The sequence below is a fragment of the Girardinichthys multiradiatus genome, chromosome 3 (genome assembly GCF_021462225.1).
Source record: "Girardinichthys multiradiatus isolate DD_20200921_A chromosome 3, DD_fGirMul_XY1, whole genome shotgun sequence".
Classification (NCBI taxonomy): Eukaryota; Metazoa; Chordata; class Actinopteri; order Cyprinodontiformes; family Goodeidae; genus Girardinichthys; species Girardinichthys multiradiatus.
In genome coordinates, this window is record NC_061796.1 from 36707656 (window position 1) to 36726274 (window position 18619).

Sequence of the window (18619 nt, forward strand, 5' to 3'; positions counted from 1 at the left end):
TGCTCTTTGTGTGATCCCCCGTTTGTCTTTGGTGACTTACCCTTTTGTCTCAAGTAGGCATTAACAGTCTGAGGAGACCCGATCCCATCCTTAAACCTGGGATATACAGAGATCCCGTAGGGTTTGTAGGGCTCAAAGCTGCCTGTGGATGAGCGCGTGGAGGGCAGAGTGGATCAATGGCCAGAAGTTAATAACAGTGTGTAGAGGCGAGTTGTGCAAAGGAGAAAGTGAATCTTGCACATAAGTCAATATTTGAGTTCATGCAGTGAGAGATAAAAGTGCGATTACAACAAGACTCATGTATACTGGAATATGTACAAGAAATTCTAGCAACGTACCGGTAATGATGAGACTAGACTGGCTTTTATTCACAGTTTCAAAGTGAATGTGGGAGAGGTCTGTTTTCAGTAAAGGTTTCCATTCCACCACATAACCAATGAGATCTGAAATAACTTCAGCGGTCCACTGGACCAGAAATGATCTTTCATCGTGAGGAACAGCTGTGACATCCATGATCGTCATGTGAGCTGAAGACATAAAAACATCTCAGGTTTACAAACAAAATGATATACTAAAACACCCTTTATAGATTGCCTTCCAAAGGTATACATTTTGTCACACTGTAAGCATAACCATCATTGTATATGTTATGTGATAGCCTAAGAGAAGGTATTACACAATCTTGAGGTGGACACAGTTCAGTGCAATTCAAATCAATTCAGTTTGATTTAAATAGCACCAATTCACAACACATGTTGTCTCAAGCCACTTTACAAAGTCAATTTAATTGAATCATACAGATTTTCAGTCAGATTGGTTAAAATGTTTTTTTTTTATCTAAGGAAACCCAACAGATTGCATCGAGTCTAGTGACTTGCAGCCTTCACTCCTCTTGGATGAGCACGTAGCGACAATGGGCAGTCGTTTGCACTGACTTTGCAGCAATCCCTCATACTGAGCATGCATGTAGCAACAGTGGAAAGGAAAACTCCCTTTTAACAGAAATAAACCTCCAGCAGAACCAGGCTCAGTGTGAGCGACCATCCGCCTCAACCGACTGGGGGTTTGAGAGAAAGATAATTTTAAGGCTTTGCCATAGATTCTCCATTGCATTTAGGTCTGGTCTTTCACTAGGCCATTTTAAAACATGAATATACTTGAATTTAAACCAGGAGTGCTCAAGTCCAGTCCTTAAGAGCTACTCTCCTGTGACTGATAGATGCATCCGTTCTCCGACACACTTGAATCAAATAGTTGATTTCTCTCAAACAATATCATTCAGCGCTGCAGAGATGAACCATTCATTTGATTCAGGTGTGTTGGAGAAGGGATGCATCTAAAATGTGCAGGATAGTAGCGCTTGATGACTGGACTTGGGCACCCATTCCAATGTGTATCTTGATGTATGTATAGGGTTTTTGAAGTTTTAAGTCTTTTGTATCCCTTAATATAATTTCTCTTCAGTTTGCCCAGTAGCCTTGCAGATTGATGCTTTCACGACCATGTTTCATGAAAGTGTTCATGATAGCACATCATTGATTTTCCCACATCAAAATAAAATGGGGTTAATACATATGCATATCACACTTTCAAAAGTTTTTCTTTGTAAAAAAAAATTGTAACCTCTGTATACTTCCTTGTGTTTATCTGTCAAAGGAAATGCCAATAAACACTTTGAAGTTTATGGTTGTAACATTTGAGTAATATGACTTTTTTGCAATATACTGTATGTTTTTGTAAGTGATATGAGTTACCTTTAGGCTGGTAAACCCGAATTTCAGTGGGGGGTGATTTTCCTGCACTATTCACAGCACTCAGATACACTTTCCTTACTCTCCCAGAAAGCTGGAAAGAACAGCATGTCTCACTTGTAGAGCACATTTTCCACCTTTCACCATAGGATTTTTGTTGCAAGACAACATATGACAGATTTTGGCCATTTGCACAGAATAGTTTTGATGGCTGAAACAATAAAAAAGGCTTTAAACAATCTCGCAGAATATATAGGGGAAAATACTGTTTGAGCAGGTGACAAAAAATCATATAGGTACCTTCCAGAACAATTGTATGTTGAGTTTCTTGCTTGTGCGATTCCTTGATACCTTCATCCACGAGTCTAAACGTCCAGTTGGAGCTGAAAAGAAACAGACAGCTGTCAGTGTGGCAACTTGTCAAAAGTTTGAACTTCTCCTCTAACTCTGTAGAAAATAAAAACTTCTTCCTACAAGACAGGTCTATGGATTCACTGTCTGCATAAGCGACAAAACTCAATACTTCAATTCAGTCTGTGCTGCAGAGCGAAGCAGTGAGAAATGCACAACATGACATTTGCATACACTGAAAGACAAGGGGAAAGTGAAGAGAAAAAGGCAACAGATTGGAAAATCTTAAAAGTGACTGGTTGTGTCACTCCGAATTGATCCGAGCCCTACCAGTCTCCAAGGTGACTCCAGACTTGCTGCTGCTCCACTCACTCCAGGGGCTCTGCTTGTATCTGACTCTAATTTGGGCCAAATATCGAGTCCCATGAAAGAGACGACAGCATTCCACCACTGGTTTGGATAATTTAACTTGGCTAAAAGGGATCTAAGAAAAAAAAAAAAGAAATCATGCAAGCATGACCTTAAATACACTGCAAATTTCAGGTGGGCTCTAATACTCCATGGATCAAGTCTGAGGTGATAGGATTTCATGATGTTACATTTATATTAACAGTTTCAGCTGAACTCACTGGTGGGTCACTCCATTGGTCGCTGCCTGCAGTCTTAAGTTGGACTTCCAGGTTTACAGCAAGGTAACGAATCCAACTCTGCTGCTTTGACAAGCTCCATGTCAGCTTTAGGCAACCTAACCTTTTAGGTTGCACACCAATCTTTGCAATAATGGGTTGGTCAAATTTAGCTGACAGAAAAAATATCAAGATTAGATTTTCCTTAAAGTGGATTTTTCTAATTTATGAAGCAGAGTTTAAATAATAGAGACAGAGTTTGTGCACCTTTAAAAACAACCCTGAGGAACACTAGTGCTGAAGATATTTCTGTAATCCTCACATATTTCTCCAAACATCTGGATGATAGAAATTATTTTGTTTGATGCAAAACAAAGAGTATTTTATTTCCCTAGTCTAATAATAGAAAGCTGCTAGAAAATGTATACATACACACACCACACACACACACACACACACACACACACACATACATACAGAGTTTTTTTTAAATTTTCCTATTTTAAGTAAATACTAACCTGCACTAACTGGTTCCAGAACAATGTGTGCTGAAGTTGCCTCTCCGAGGTCATTCTTTGCCTTTACGTAGATATTCATATCACTGAACAGACCAAAGTCAGTACGAGGAATTGAATAGTGATTGATTTCTGGTGGCAGTTCATAAGTATGGTTCTCACGTGAGTCCCTGAAATAATATAAAAAGGTAGTAAAAAAGTTGTGCAACCTCAAGGACTAACAATGAATGGTGAATCAAAGATTCTTGACATCAAACTGATTCTTTCCTTGTAATTATTTTAATTATATTTTCAGGCATAAATGTACCTCATTTCAGTGTGCAGGGTGTACTTTGTGGGGAGGTGGGTGTCCTGCTGTCCAGTGTCCCAAATGCAGTTCAAGGTGTCAGGGTAGGTGAGGTTTGTTTGACAGCTGAGGTTTTGTGGTGTTTCTGGTGGATCTAATTATAAGAAAATATATAATTAATTCCAGATTAATACATGGCAATCTGTCAACTGCTTCAGGCGTGAAAACAATATTACAATTTGCTACTGATAGTGAGTTTGCTATGTTTCGTAATTAAAGCGGTTGAAACTTAACCATTTTCACTTAATGTTCTGTTCTTGCATTACTGACTGCAAAGGATATGGAAAACAAAAAAAATATTGTTTCCCATTCCAGGGAATGTGTATATTTCAAACATAGGTTTAAACAAATAAATGCAAACTAAAAGTAAATATTGTTTTTTTATGTAGAAGATTGCATAAAGTGCTGTGTGATGTGAAAACCACAAACTTCAATGTATTTTATATGGATTTTATGTTATAGACTAACACAAGGAAACACAAAGCTTCACAAAGGGAGGAAAGGGATAACTGGTTTTCCGTTCTTTTGCAGTGTAACATGCATTGGATTTTAGTGTACTGAGTACTTTGTAGATCCATCTGTTGCTGTAGTTATAGCTGCAAGCCTTTTGGGGTGTCTTTATCAACTTTGCCCATCTAGGGTTTGAAATCCTTGCTGAGTCTTCTTTGTAAATAACTCAAGTTCAGTTGGATTGGATGCAAGTGTCTGAACATGAATTATTAAGTCTTTATAGAGAATCTCCATTTCATTTGGGTCTAGACTTCAAGTAGACATTTTTAATACATAATTATGCTTTGATCTAAACCATTCCACATTGTAGCTCTGGCTGTATTCTTAGGGTTGTTGTCTTGCTCAAAGATGAACGCCCATGCCAGTCTCAAGTCTTCTGCCTTTAAGAGTTTTTTTTTCTCATTGTGTTTAGCTACATTCTTTTTCCCACCAACAATGACTACCTTCTCTGTCTCCACTGAAGAAAAGTATCCCTATAGCTGGATGGTGCCATCTGTTTCTCCAAGGGGATAGTATGTTCAGCACATTGAAGTTTGTGGTTGTAATGTTAAAAAGTGTGTAAAAGTCCAAAAGGTATAATACAGCTGCAAGGCATTGAATGGTTTCCTTGCAAAATATTTGAACAAAAGCTTTTATAGAAGTTCCTTCCTGATCTTACTTCAAGTTATAAAAGTACATTAAATTTTTCTCACATCCAGCTCGGATCTCCACTCCAGTGACAACTTGAGAAGAAGCCCGGATGCAGCAGATGAGGGCTGCCCTGGTGTAATTGAAGCTTGATAAAACAACCCTGGAAACCCTGTTACTCTCATTGGCTGCAGGGCTGCTGAGAATACGCTCACTGCCAAGACGCCACTCAATATCAACAGCTTGACCAAGCCCCACAAGGCAGTCTTCTCTGATGTTACAGGTGGCTGTGACAGGTGATCCCAGAGGCACCACCAAACTGGATGTGTGGATCTTTGCACATGGCTCACTGTCACCCTCTTAAATATACATCAAAAAGAAATGTTTGATGTTTAGAATGCAGAACATATTTTTTGTCATCTCACTAATACCAAAGCTTATTTAAGGCAAGTGGCGCAAAAATGTACGAAATTGTCTTTATAACCGGTGGTTAGACATTTACATTTTTCTCTGAAAGCAACACTTACCAGTCCTTGCTCCATTTAGTACCAGCACAGCAATGACCAACATCCATGTAGATTTCATCATGACAAAACCTGTTGGCAGCCGATATTATTTTGAAATTGTAGACTTAGCGTGCCACATCACAACAAACTTGGAATTGCCATTACTTTCCAAGGGATGCACTTTCACTGTAACAGAAGAACTAGGGTGATAATATGTATTGGTTAAAATAAATCACAGGGATGGTGTTCTTTGTGTCTCTCTGGGATACTCATTACTCATTTGTATAACAGCTTGCATTTGCTGGAGTTGCAATCTAGAATTTCAAAGGACATGTTTAGATGTAAAATACAAAAAACCTATAAAATAAAGTCCTGTTTGCAGCAGCGCCAGCAGCATATCATGCTGAAATTTTAAAACTAAACCTAACCATCAACTCCCTCATGTAGGATTTAGGTCTGGGGTCTGAAATGTTCATGAAAGAACATTAATTTTGTATCTTTTCAAACATTTCAGAGTTGATTTGATTAAATGTTATAGTTACGCTGCTGAAATACCCCAAAGTGGCCCATTTTCTATTTATTAGTAATATCCACTAGTTTCTTAATCCATTTGATATTTCAAAGAGCTCATCATGCCATTTATTCTAAAAGGGTTTCTATGGCATTTTGAAGAGAAACAGGCCCACAGCTTTACATAGCCTATACCAGCTTAAAGTCAGATTTACACTGTGCCATCCCTGAGAAAATCTTTCATAAGTGCGTTTCTCCTTTATTGCTTTATTCTTATGTGTTTAGACTGCAGTTTTCCACTACAGTCATTTTAAGTTTGCACATTAGAGAGTGCCAAAATAATTTCCTGCACTGCATTTATAGTAACAAATAAAACAAATCTTGAATCTTATATTATTAGGGAATCATAAGAAAATCTTTAGTCATACAAGTCTGTTGGCATTCAGTGTGGCAAATGCACCACTAGTTGATTACTGAAGATGACTAAAACAAGTAGCAGTGTTAAAATTTTGTGGGAAAATGGTGCAGTCTGGCTGTTTATACACTACACTACTGCTTATTATTGTTCAGCCATGAGCGCTTCCACAGCTGTCTGTATTTCTTCATTTTCTCTGACGGCAATAATACGACTGTAAACATCCCAAAGGCGCTGTCCTATCATTGTTGGAGTGATATCTCTGTTGAATACGTTTGAGATGATCAAATCATGCAGTCGGAACTGATAAATGCCAGTATTTTTTAAGTTCTTCAGATGTCAATAATCCACAAAATGTAACATTTAAAACTTTGTGAACTAGTTAACATGATATAGACAACTTAATAGCTGAACATGCGTGTTCTACTTAAACTGGTAAGATAGTAACTGCACAGGGTGTTTTTTTTTTATAGATAAGCAAATGATTTTTTATTAAACAAATTATCTAACATATCACACACCTGACAGATCAGCAAACCCTACACTACAAACACAGGTTTCAAAGGACATTACTCTTGAAATACTCACCAGTACACAAGCAGAGACATTCAGGTGTGCAGAAAATCTGGTTGCCAACTCACAAAGCACCAACAGCAAAACCCTAACATGCCTTCACAGCATGATTGTGTTCTGTGAGTGGAAACAGAGACAAAGCATTTAAAGATGTCAACAGAAGAATCACTCTTTCAAAGGAAAAGAAAAATGGTGAAGATCCATTTTTCTATATTTAAAACTAGTCACAAACATTGACCATAGCTACTGTTTTCAATACAAAAATATATAGCACATGTGGGATGTAAAATGTTTTGTAAATCACTGTTAGATGTATTTTTTAATATGTAAAAAACATCAGGACACAAATACCTTCTATCTAAGCTTAAGCAGTAAAAATCTACAGGTGCCAGTCATTTTGCCATTTCGTACTTCTGCTGTTTTGGTCTGTTTGTACGAAAGTTATTCAGGATGTCTTATATCCTCCATGCCTATTTTCATACCTATCTTGGGGATATTTTGTGCCCACCTTGACAATGACTTAAAGTAATTTTTATAGTATACTATAGGTGTAGCAATGTGACTCCAACAAATAACATCTACCTTTAGGATGTGGCTCAAAGTTGTTTCAGCTTGATCAGGGGTCCAGTAAACTGGTCCAAATAATAAATACAATAACTTCAAGTATTCGGAATGTGGTGACAAATACATTTTTTCTTGACATTTCATTTTATGATCACCATAATTTATAAAAATACCTACCAAGAGAAATTAAAGTAATAGATATGCTGATGTCACATGTTAATCACAATGCATTAAAAATAATACCATCATGCTGTCAGATGTGCAAATTAACTGCAAAAATAAGAGCACACATTTGAAAAAAGCCTTAAAAAAGAATTACATAGAATTTTATACAACAAAAAGGACATGTAAATAAAAAAATAGCAACTATGCAAACAAGAGGTGTGCTGGACAAGGAAAGGTACATTATTTGCTCTAATGTCAGTGTGCTTTGTTCTATAACTCCTATGTGTATCTGGTGAGAAAAAGTGAAAAAAGAATAGAGTTTCTTAATAAATGCAATTATTAAAAATTGGGGAAAATAACATGTAGGTATATTTACGGGGGGAATTTATGGAACACACTGCCACACGGATGACCATCTGAGATAAAGCTAGTTAACGTTCTCAGTCAGACATGGTAAATCAAAAAAAGGTAAAAAAAAAAAAAAAACAACAACTGGACTTTACTTATTGTAGTTGAAGATGTTTTGCTCTTTATCCAAAAGGCTTTCTCAGTTCGAAGCTAGTGAGGGAGAAGTTCCAAACTTTTAAGCTGTTTGAGATTTGCCATTCCGCACATCTAAATTCACATGCAGATTAGACTCCCCTAACAATAGGGTTAGTGCTGTTGTTAGCGATGTTGGGGCCCGCGAGGAGCAACCCAGCCACCAGGCTTTCTTCAATGGGTCTCGACCCCAGGCCTGGCTCCAGGGTGGGACCCAGGCTCCGCTGTACGGGGCGACGTCACGTGCCTTGATTATGTGGTCCTCATGAGGACCACACAATCTCTGTGTTTTAGCAAACAATTTATCTCTGTATGCTAAAAGCAAAGAAAGATAAATGTTCTCATGGTTTATCAGACACCTAGTAGGGCTTATGACTCTTTTTGATTTTGCCATCACAGACATTTCACACAGACATGTTGACATACATGGGTGTGACACTCATACTAGTATGCGAGACCACAGCAGTGGGTAAGTCACTGTGTCCACATTCAATTTACCAAGACCGGGTCATGGGAGAAATAGGTGTAAGAGGGAACCATAGAACTCCTTCTTCCTAGAGATATTCTCTAGCTAAATCTGGAGGATCTCAATGTGTTTCCGGGACAGGGAAACATAGTATGTAAACTGCTTTTAAGGGCACAGAATTAAGTTCATTTACACTGAGGGTTGCTCTCCATCAGAGCTGCCCTTTATCCAGGACCCCGTATTCGGTGTTGACGTCATGGTTGCGAAGAGGTTTGGGACGGTCTCATCTTTGCTTTTCGCAGATGATGTGATTCTGACCCAGAATACGCCGCAGCAACCATTTATCCCTACTAGCCTGGAAACACCATAGAATCCCTCAGAATGAGCAGGGCTAAAAGATGTTATCTAACTTTTTTAATCAAACTTTTAAGGGTTTTGCCTTTGGGCTAAAAACTTTACATAAACAAGATTTGTCGAAGTTGAATAAATGTGATTCATAATTTAAATTATTTGCAGCTATCACTCAAACTGCAAGATTTCTCTTCTTTGTCCATAACTGAATATTTGATGTTTGTTTTGCAATGAGAGCGAAATGGAATTTCTCCCATTTTTCTTATCAGCAGTGTGCAAAAAGGCCTCCATTTTCCCGTCTTGCCTTTTAAAGAATTCCTGCTCACCACTAATGGATAATTGCCTACGGTTGTGACAAAAGACAACAGAGAAAAAGACAGAAGAAGAAACAGAGACAGAAAGGGAGAGAGTTTTAAACCCGGAGAGTATTTTGTCAACAAATAAACAGAAATTGTACATGTTCCCAATTTGAAAATGCAAATACATGTCTGGAATATGCATTTTGTCTCACAGAGAAATGTCACAATGTGTAAAGAAATGTTCCCCTCTTGTCTGTACATTTCCTTTCCTGTTGCTTTCAGGGGTTACACAATGCCCACCCGCAGGATTAGGCAATATCCTTCACATGGAGTGCAATGACAACTCATACTCGTTCCTCTTTTGTGGATTTATTTCTCATGTCAGGCATTGTGTTTCTGTTTTTACATCTCAACGTTTATGGGTTAAAGCGCTGTTTAGTTAAGAGATCTTGTGTGTCAGCACTCACAAAAGTCCCGCAATCTTAAAAAGAAGAAGACAATCTGTCTCACATCCTCTTTTTTATGATTGAAAAACAATGTGCTGTCCACAACATACCACAACACTCAAAACGTATCTCATAGAGAAGATTTGAGTCAAGGAGTTCCCTATGATAAACCAGCTGAACAAAATATAAAATTAACATAAAACTTTACTTGCTACTTGTTGTATTATCTTTAAAAATCGAATGTTTTCTTTCTTAATTTCCAATAAAATCTGAAGAGGCTCTGCATTCACCAGAAACAATAAGAACAAATGGCACACAAAAATTAGATTAATTTGAAATTAAATTGAAATAGTCTTTTGAGCTGTCCAGCATATACCAGAGTCACTTAAAAAACAGGTTTTGTGAAGTTTTCATTTTCAATCTGGCACAAGCATCATAATAAAAAGAGCAGCAAATTGCTTGATGTGAAGATAAAGGAGAGCCATCAGAGATGCTTGCCACTCACCACACAGCAGCTGCAGTCGACCGAGAAAGAGAAGAGGCTCTCATCAACCCTGATAGCACCAGATGAAACGGTGTGGCTCAAAGCGGCCCAGATTGGAGGACGTACATGTGTGTGTCAGTCAAGCTGCAGCGGCAGCACTACTAACATCCTTGTTTGGAGTTTGTTTTGTGAAACTTCACTATTTTCCAGGAAGAAACGTGTGACTGATGGGGCCCAGTTCTGGGAAGAAAAGGTGGGGTGTTTAAATTACCAGCAATGTTTTTAAAAGAAAGGAGATGGTTGATCCCATCGAAAATGTGCAAATATGAAATATGGAAGAAATGCCTTTTTGCAGTTGACGTCTTAATATTTTGTGATCATCAAGGGGCTAAATATAATTACAACTCAACATATGTGTCACGGTGTGACATTTCGGACTTTGTTTTATGGTTTCTTGTGATGGTTTATTTTGTCTAGATGTTTCTATTATGGGCTGCACGGTGGCGCAGTTGGTAGCACTGTTGCCTTACCTGGGTTCGATTCCCGGCCAGGGGTCTTTCTGCATGGAGTTTGCATGTTCTCCCCGTGCATGCGTGGGTTCTCACCGGGTACTCCGGCTTCCTCCCACAGTCCAAAGACATGCCTGTTAGGTTAATTGGTCACTCTAAATTGCCCTTAAATGTATGAATGAGTGTGTGCTTGGTTGTTTGTGTGTTGCCCTGCGATGGACTGGCGACCTATCCAGGGTGTACCCTGCCTCTCGTCCATAGACTGCTGGAGATAGGCACCAGCTACCCCGTGACTGACTGACTGTTTCTATTATGTTTATTAGTTTGTTTTGCTCCCTCTACTGCCTCCTGGTGTTTTGTTGTTTTCCTCCCTCATTAAGTTTCCTTATGGTTGTTTCCTTATTACTTTGTATGGTTCTATTATTATGATTAGTCTCTGTATTATGGTTCTTTGTTCTCCTGGATTCTTTAGCTCCTCTTTTAGTATCTCTGTGTTTATTTATGGTTTGGTATTTTTTTTCACCTTGCACTCTTCTTGTTTTTCTAGTCTATGTTTTCTGTTCCTCCTTGTCTTTATTCCCTTTCTGTGTTTTTATTCTGTTCTGTCTAGCTTAGTTCTTTATGTTTAGTTTCTAGTGTTCCAGTTCTGCTTCCTGTTAAGTCATCTTGAGTTATTGTTTACTTTTATTCTAGTCAGGGTTTCTTCATGGTCTCCTTTTGCTTAGGCCTTAGGTTCTTGTTATTCTTCTGTTCCTTCCAGTTCCTCTGTTTCCTTTACCTCTTGATTATTCTAGATTTCTTATGTTTTGGTTATTTTATCTTAGTCTATTGTTCTGCTTAGGTCTATGTTTCTTTTTATTGTTTATTGTTTCCACCTGTCCCTTCTGCCTCCTTGCCACACCTGTTTCCTGTTTCTTGATTACCCGCCTTTGTTCTCGTTCTGTATATTAGTTAGTTTGGTTCTTGTGTTCAAGGCTGGTTTGTTGCGTCACCTTCCCTGTGCCAAGTTACCTTCGTTTCTTGTGCTCTGTTAGAGCTGGACTCCTAAACTATCTGTTTTCATCCTGCCTGCCTACCTGTGAGTTTAGCCTTTGTATTGATTTAAATAAATCATCGTTCTGCCTCGCCATTCCGACTCCCCGCCTGCATCTGCACTTTGGTCCACAACAAAAACCTCAACATATGACAATATGTCCAATAAATGTCGGAGCTTTTTTGACAGATGTATTTTATCATGACATTGTTTTTTCTTTTTAAATAAGATGCTCATATGACGTGTGACATTCCCTGCAACCATGGTGTTTAAATTGTGCTACAAGTACCACTGGTGGTACTTGGGCTGCCTTTAGTTGTACTCACAGGAAATTACAGAATATTGTCAACTATTTATGAGCTAAATATAAAGCAAATTAGCTTGAATGTAAAATGAGGAATTGCAATAGTTCAAGCACAACAATCATTGCTTCAAGAAGATTTTACTCAAAATGGAAGTGTACTGTAAATTAATTGGGAAATGAACCAAGAACATTTAGATAGTTGCTTGTGATAAACTGTATTTAGGTTTAAAGTTAGAAATTGGATTTGAGGACAACATTGAACCAAGACCAGTAGAATTCACCTTGCTAGTACTGAGTTGGACCCACTTTCAACTTCAAAACCGCCACAATTTTTGATTTCATCAAATCAACAAGATGTTGCTGTTTGTTGTAAGTGGATATTTGAGCCATTGTTGCCTTTCTATCATCTTGAACCAGTCTGACCAGTCTCCTCTGATGCCTGACATCAACAACTCATTTACTTATTTTTTGACCATTCTCTTTTAATCCGACAGATGGTTGTGCGGGAAATACACAGGTCAGTCTGGCACTGACGACCATGCCACACTGAAAACCGCTTCATTCCCCATTCTGATGATTGGTTGAACGTCTTCACCACTTATAGATTTCTAAATGTATTGAGTTGCTGCAATGTGATTGGCTTATTCATTACTTGTGTTGTGCAGCTATCCAACAAAGATGCTGGTAAGTGCATGTCTTAAACATTAAAGCTATACATACAGGTTATACATGCATATGTATGTATGAAAGATTTATTCACACACAAATTGCCAGAAGTGCGAAGAAAGTGTTCTCGAAACACATTGCAGCTAAACTGCAATTAGAGTTTGGGGTTGGTGAGAGAGGCAATTTTACTTCAAACATGCAGTACAAATGTAGTAAAACATTTTTTATGTCTTCTTGTTACAAAACATAACACATGGAAAATGTTTTACTTTTGTTGTCTTGGCAGTATGGCAGTACTTTGAGAATCTAGTATTTAGTGTACGTTAATCAGTCTTCTGCACTATGAGTCCAGGGAGAGTTCGTCCAGTAAGAATGACATAATTCTGCATCAAGAGGACCCCTTCTATGTTGAGGGTGACCTTTGAAACAGCAGATGTGCTGTATTGCCAAGGCTGCTTTAAAATGCCATCATCTCTCTCTCTCAGCAGGCCTACACTTTTGTCTGCACGATAATAGAACAAGCTTTTAAATGGGAATGTAAGCCGGGCCTTAGTCTTCCCAAGGGTGCTTGGAAGCTGGTTGCCATATCACATTTATTAGCTTATTAAGTCCTAAAATGATCTCATTGACGAGGCGTCATTTCAAACAGTGAGTGAGATGTGCCAGCGAGCTCAACCACTAAATTTTTAATCTAACAGCTGCATCTCTGCTCTGTCACTAAGCTGCCCTCAAAATCATAATAGGGGCTAACTCTTAATCAAGAGGCCTCCAGAGGAGGAATTAAATGCAAGCGGTGGTGGGTTTCAGAGCAGGAATCATCAGGAGAGGAGAAAAGCAGGCTCTAATTAAAAACACATTAACTGGTCATCATGCGTTGACATATTTTGCTTGATCTTATTTCCTAATCAGCAGTAATGAACAAAGTGTTCTTCATCCACTGGGTATTACACGCAACGTTTCAGTGAGCAGTAAAATTAGCAGAGGGTCCCGGAGCTAGGCTGAGCAGCCAAAGCTCCGCGAGGTTTGATTGCAGTTCTTGTACTGTACTTACCAGAATGCTGTCTTGTCTTTCTACTCTTACTCACGTTAAAGGATGTGGCTAACCCCAAATTAGTCACTCCTGAAAACATAATTTCATATCTTTATCATATCATGCTGTACAGAAAATCACTGCAGCTAACGTTAATCACAGATGCTGTAGTCATGGGTGTTGCTAATCACAAAGGTTCACATTTGCATCTAAAAAGATTGAACTGCGTGCACAAAAAACTTTAAAAGTTGAGTGAAATGGTGATATTTTGCAAAAAAATACAAATATTGTTTTCCTACAACAACAATAGATGCCATATTTGTGAAGGAAAACTGTAAAGTAGTATGTTAAAAAGTATGATTTCGAGACAGCTTAGGTCTTAAATTTATATGACATATTTTTCCCTTGTAAAAGTAATAAGAACCCTCAAGTTTTTTCCACACAGTGTTAGATTACAATCAGTTAACTTAATTTTTTTATGATTTTATATGTTAACCAACATAACGCAGTGCCTAATTGTAAAGTGAATGTGTTTTTCAAAATATTTACCAATTAGAAAAAAATGAAATAAAGGTTGTGGTGTGTATTTGTATCCTGTTTGCCTTCGTCAAAACATTGTAGAACCATTTTTCACAATACAATTACAGCTTCAAGTCTTTTGGGCTATGTTTCTTCCATCTTTAGCCATCTAGAGAATAAAATGTTTTCTCATACTTCTTTACACGATTAGCTCAAGCTCAGTCAGATTGGATGAACATTACATAAAATCCCAAAACATCAATTCTATGGTACTAAGATGACAAATCTTGGGAAAGTTGAGGGTTATGGATAATTTTCCAATTATCTGATTACACATAAATCTCACGTTTTAGAAAACAGTATGCCATCTCTTTAAAAACTGAAGCTGAAACAGAAGTGGTTCTTGTAACAAGATAATTATGCCCCCACACACGAAAAAAAAATTATCATCTATTTTGAGATGAGCCACACTGAAAGGAAAATTGGTTATAATTGGCAGAGAAAAGTGGTGACAAACTTAAACACAAAAATTAGAATCATTAAGAGGGTGTTGTTTTCACCAATACATGTTTAGAAGGTTTCAATCGTGTAAATAATTGTCAGATGAAAATTTTATTAAATAACTTTATGTAAAGTATACAAAATACCACATTTTCTGTAGAGGTAAAATTATGAAAGTTTAGCTATCCCAGTATGTGGTCATTATAAAGACTTTGTCCCAGACCAACCAGTTATTTATACATGAGACGTGGCTCTTTGATATTTATTCACACAACACACTAAACGATTATGATATTGAACATGTTTTTTATGTTGCTGTTTAAATGGAGGAAGTTGCTATGTTAATATTGATTCAGCCCCACAATGGGAACTTGGATATGAAACAGTTACAACATACTAAAAATGCACCAGATGTGACTAATAAGATGTTTTTCTTTACATACAGATCCTTCTCAAAATATTAGCATATTGTGATAAAGTTCATTATTTTCCATAATGTAATGATGAAAATTTAACATTCATATAGTTTAGTTTCATTGCACACTAACTGAAATATTTCAGGTCTTTTATTGTCTTAATACGGATGATTTTGGCATACAGCTCATGAAAACCCAAAATTCCTATCTCACAAAATTAGCATATTTCATCCGACCAATAAAAGAAAAGTGTTTTTAATACAAAAAACGTCAACCTTCAAATAATCATGTACAGTTATGCACTCAATACTTGGTCGGGAATCCTTTTGCAGAAATGACTGCATCAATGCAGCGTGGCATGGAGGCAATCAGCCTGTGGCACTGCTGAGGTCTTATGGAGGCCCAGGATGCTTCGATAGCGGCCTTTAGCTCATCCAGAGTGTTGGGTCTTGAGTCTCTCAACGTTCTCTTCACAATTTCCCACAGATTCTCTATGGGGTTCAGGTCAAGAGAGTTGGCAGGCCAATTGAGCACAGTGATACCATGGTCAGTAAACCATTTACCAGTGGTTTTGGCACTGTGAGCAGGTGCCAGGTTGTGCTGAAAAATGAAATCTTCATCTCCATAAAGCTTTTCAGCAGATGGAAACATGAAGTGCTCCAAAATCTCCTGATAGCTAGCTGCATTGACCCTGCCCTTGATAAAACACAGTGGACCAACACCAGCAGCTGACACGGCACCCCAGACCATCACTTACTGTGGGTACTTGACACTGGACTTCTGGCATTTTGGCATTTCCTTCTCCCCAGTCTTCCTCCAGACTCTGGCACCTTGATTTCCGAATGACATGCAGAATTTGCTTTCATCCAAAAAAAGTACTTTGGACCACTGAGCAACAGTCCAGTGCTGCTTCTCTGTAGCCCAGGTCAGGCGCTTCTGCCGCTGTTTCTGGTTCAAAAGTGGCTTGACCTGGGGAATGCGGCACCTGTAGCCCATTTCCTGCACACGCCTGTGCACGGTGGCTCTGGATGTTTCTACTCCAGACTCAGTCCACTGCTTCCGCAGGTCCCCCAAGGTCTGGAATCGGCCCTTCTCCACAATCTTCCTCAGGGTCCGGTCACCTCTTCTCGTTGTGCAGCGTTTTCTGCCACACTTTTTCCTTCCCACAGACTTCCCACTGAGGTGCCTTGATACAGTACTCTGGGAACAGCCTATTCGTTCAGAAATGTCTTTCTGTGTCTTACCCTCTTGCTTGAGGGTGTCAATAGTGGCCTTCTGGACAGCAGTCAGGTCGGCAGTCTTACCCATGATTGGGGTTTTGAGTGATGAACCAGGATGGGAGTTTTAAAGGCCTCAGGAATCTTTTGCAGGTGTTTAGAGTTAACTCGTTGATTCAGATGATTAGGTTCATAGCTCGTTTAGAGACCCTTTTAATGATATGCTAATTTTGTGAGATAGGAATTTTGGGTTTTCATGAGCTGTATGCCAAAATCATCCGTATTAAGACAATAAAAGACCTGAAATATTTCAGTTAGTGTGCAATGAATCTAAAATATATGAATGTTAAATTTTCATCATTACATTATGGAAAATAATAAACTTTATCACAATATGCTAATATTTTGAGAAGGACCTGTACAGCATGTTCTTGTGCTTTGAAGGCTGTGTCCACTGTACAGGATTTCAGAGTGACCACATGAGACTTTGTGTACTTGTGGGAGAGGAAAGGGTCAAACAAGCTCAGACTCACATTCTGCTCTTTACATGCACCCAATCCACTTCTATCTAGTATCTGTCACAGACTGCCTGCAAAATGGAATTGACTATTGATTTCCCCCTTACCACAGGTCAGTTACGCTGGCAGGCCATAGCTTGCTCGCCGAGGGCCTTGAGTGGGACAACAAGAGGAGGGTCGCTGATATTGGAGGAGGAAATACACACACGACAAATCACACAAGGACATGTACTCATTGTTGCTAACCACCTCATTCTCTGAGTGTGTGTGAAGGGCTGCAGTCAGCATTGCTTTAAAAGAGTGGTGTGTTATTAAGTGCACAGCCTAACACAGACACACACAGGACTGGGTGAAGGCTTGATCGAATTGCAGTTGGATTTATTTGGAAGAGCGGTGGAAATTCGATGTAGACTGCTGGACTTGAGCTAAAAACATTTTTGTTCAGAATGCAACACACATAAAACATGTTTTACAGTAAACCATCCCAAAAGATTAACACATTCTTAGTTTTGTAAATGTAATAGAATAGCTCTTGCAATGTTAGCAATCTGCGTTTTAGTTGCGTAACATGGCAAACTGCATTTCTTTCTGATTCTTTATAGGCAAAGGGGCAATGATTATATCACAGCTAATATGCTGCAGTGGAAAAGAAGAACTTAGATGATAATCTTGTCTAAAAGAAAAGAGGAGTAACCTGATAAACCAATACATATGTGGATAACATTTAATTTGATCACTGCCCCTGTTGTGCCATCAGAGATATTTTTGTGTGTGAACAGAAGCTGCACACTGAAAAACGATACATTACTTGAGTTGATGCATATTCAAGCAGAATCCTATCCAATCCTGTCCAATAGCCTTTAATTTAATCTCACAAAGGGTAGTGAGTAAATATTTCATTACAAGGGAGAAATCTTTAAGTAGCACAAAATATTTTTTTTATCATTACTCTTTATCTTAAAAGTTTTCAGGGATAGTGCAGTAAATTACATTATATTGCATCATTCTTTATTGCAATCTGTATCAAAAGGGAACTGTATTTTTTTATTGTAATAACAGATTGTGATAGAAATTTTGCACATAATGTAATATAAAATTCCACTGAGACGTTATCTCAACTAAATGTCATCATTTTTATTTTTTAAGTCTATTTGTACAAATTATTTTCTTAGTTTATAAAGATTTTACAAATCTAACATCACTGATTTAAAAAAAGGAAAGGTTGGGTAGACAAAAGTGAATTTAATAGGGATGTTTTCTATAGGAGCTATACATACACCCCACTAATGTTTTAATAAATGTCACTTAGCACTAAGCAAAAACACATGCTTTTTGTAGTTAATACGATTTTGGTATACTTTTGAATGAATATTTGACCACTCTTTTTGTAAGAATTGGGAGAGTTTATTTAAACTGGTTTGTTTTCAACAGGGTTGAACTTGGGCCACTCCAGAATTAATTTTAGTCTGCTTTTTCTACTCCAAATTCCGTTTAACATGCATTTTAGATGATTAAGACAAATATTCAATCATCTAGCAGTTAATTTTTAGTACATTTGAAGAAATTGGAGGTACTACTTTTTTCAAAACAGTTTTTGAAATGCACTAGCAGTAAAAAAAGGCCCATTGCATGATGTTACCACTACCATGCTTGACAGTTGATAATGTTCTTTGGCCATCTTCATTCTTGCAAAACCTACTTGACATTGTGGCCCAACAACCTAATATTTGCAACACAATGACAGACATTCAATGAAAGATTAGGAGAGATAAATGAAAACACTTTTCCCTTTAAGCACAATTTACCTCCAGTGTGGATGAAAAAACCCATACACAGTAAATGCAAACTTGTACACTCAGTT

At 38.0% G+C, this 18619-nt stretch overlaps 1 protein-coding gene and 1 long non-coding RNA gene across 5 annotated transcripts in view; one reads left to right on the top strand and one right to left on the bottom strand.

Annotated features, from left to right (window-relative positions):
- csf3r (colony stimulating factor 3 receptor (granulocyte)) overlaps positions 1-10199 on the bottom strand; it is an 18386-nt gene extending 8187 nt beyond the window's left edge. For 2 of the 4 annotated variants that reach the window (XM_047361401.1, XM_047361398.1), the window contains exons 1-12: positions 10067-10199; positions 6746-6847; positions 5254-5322; positions 4792-5085; positions 3551-3683; positions 3247-3413; positions 2732-2901; positions 2433-2586; positions 2052-2134; positions 1755-1962; positions 339-527; positions 41-142 (exon numbers count right to left, since the gene is read on the bottom strand). In XM_047361401.1, the coding sequence (XP_047217357.1) occupies positions 41-142; positions 339-527; positions 1755-1962; positions 2052-2134; positions 2433-2586; positions 2732-2901; positions 3247-3413; positions 3551-3683; positions 4792-5085; positions 5254-5314 (1561 nt within the window). In that variant the 5' untranslated portion in view covers positions 5315-5322; positions 6746-6847; positions 10067-10199. Of the gene's footprint in view, positions 1-40; positions 143-338; positions 528-1754; positions 1963-2051; positions 2135-2432; positions 2587-2731; positions 2902-3246; positions 3414-3550; positions 3684-4791; positions 5086-5253; positions 5419-6745; positions 6848-10066 lie in introns of all 4 variants that reach the window. The other 2 variants (XM_047361400.1, XM_047361399.1) reach the window with 2 other exon arrangements.
- On the top strand, positions 10170-18409 carry LOC124865898. The gene is made up of 3 exons (XR_007037686.1): positions 10170-10298; positions 12386-12575; positions 16871-18409. It is a non-coding gene; the product is annotated as an uncharacterized LOC124865898 (long non-coding RNA).
- The last annotated feature ends 210 nt before the right edge of the window (positions 18410-18619 follow it).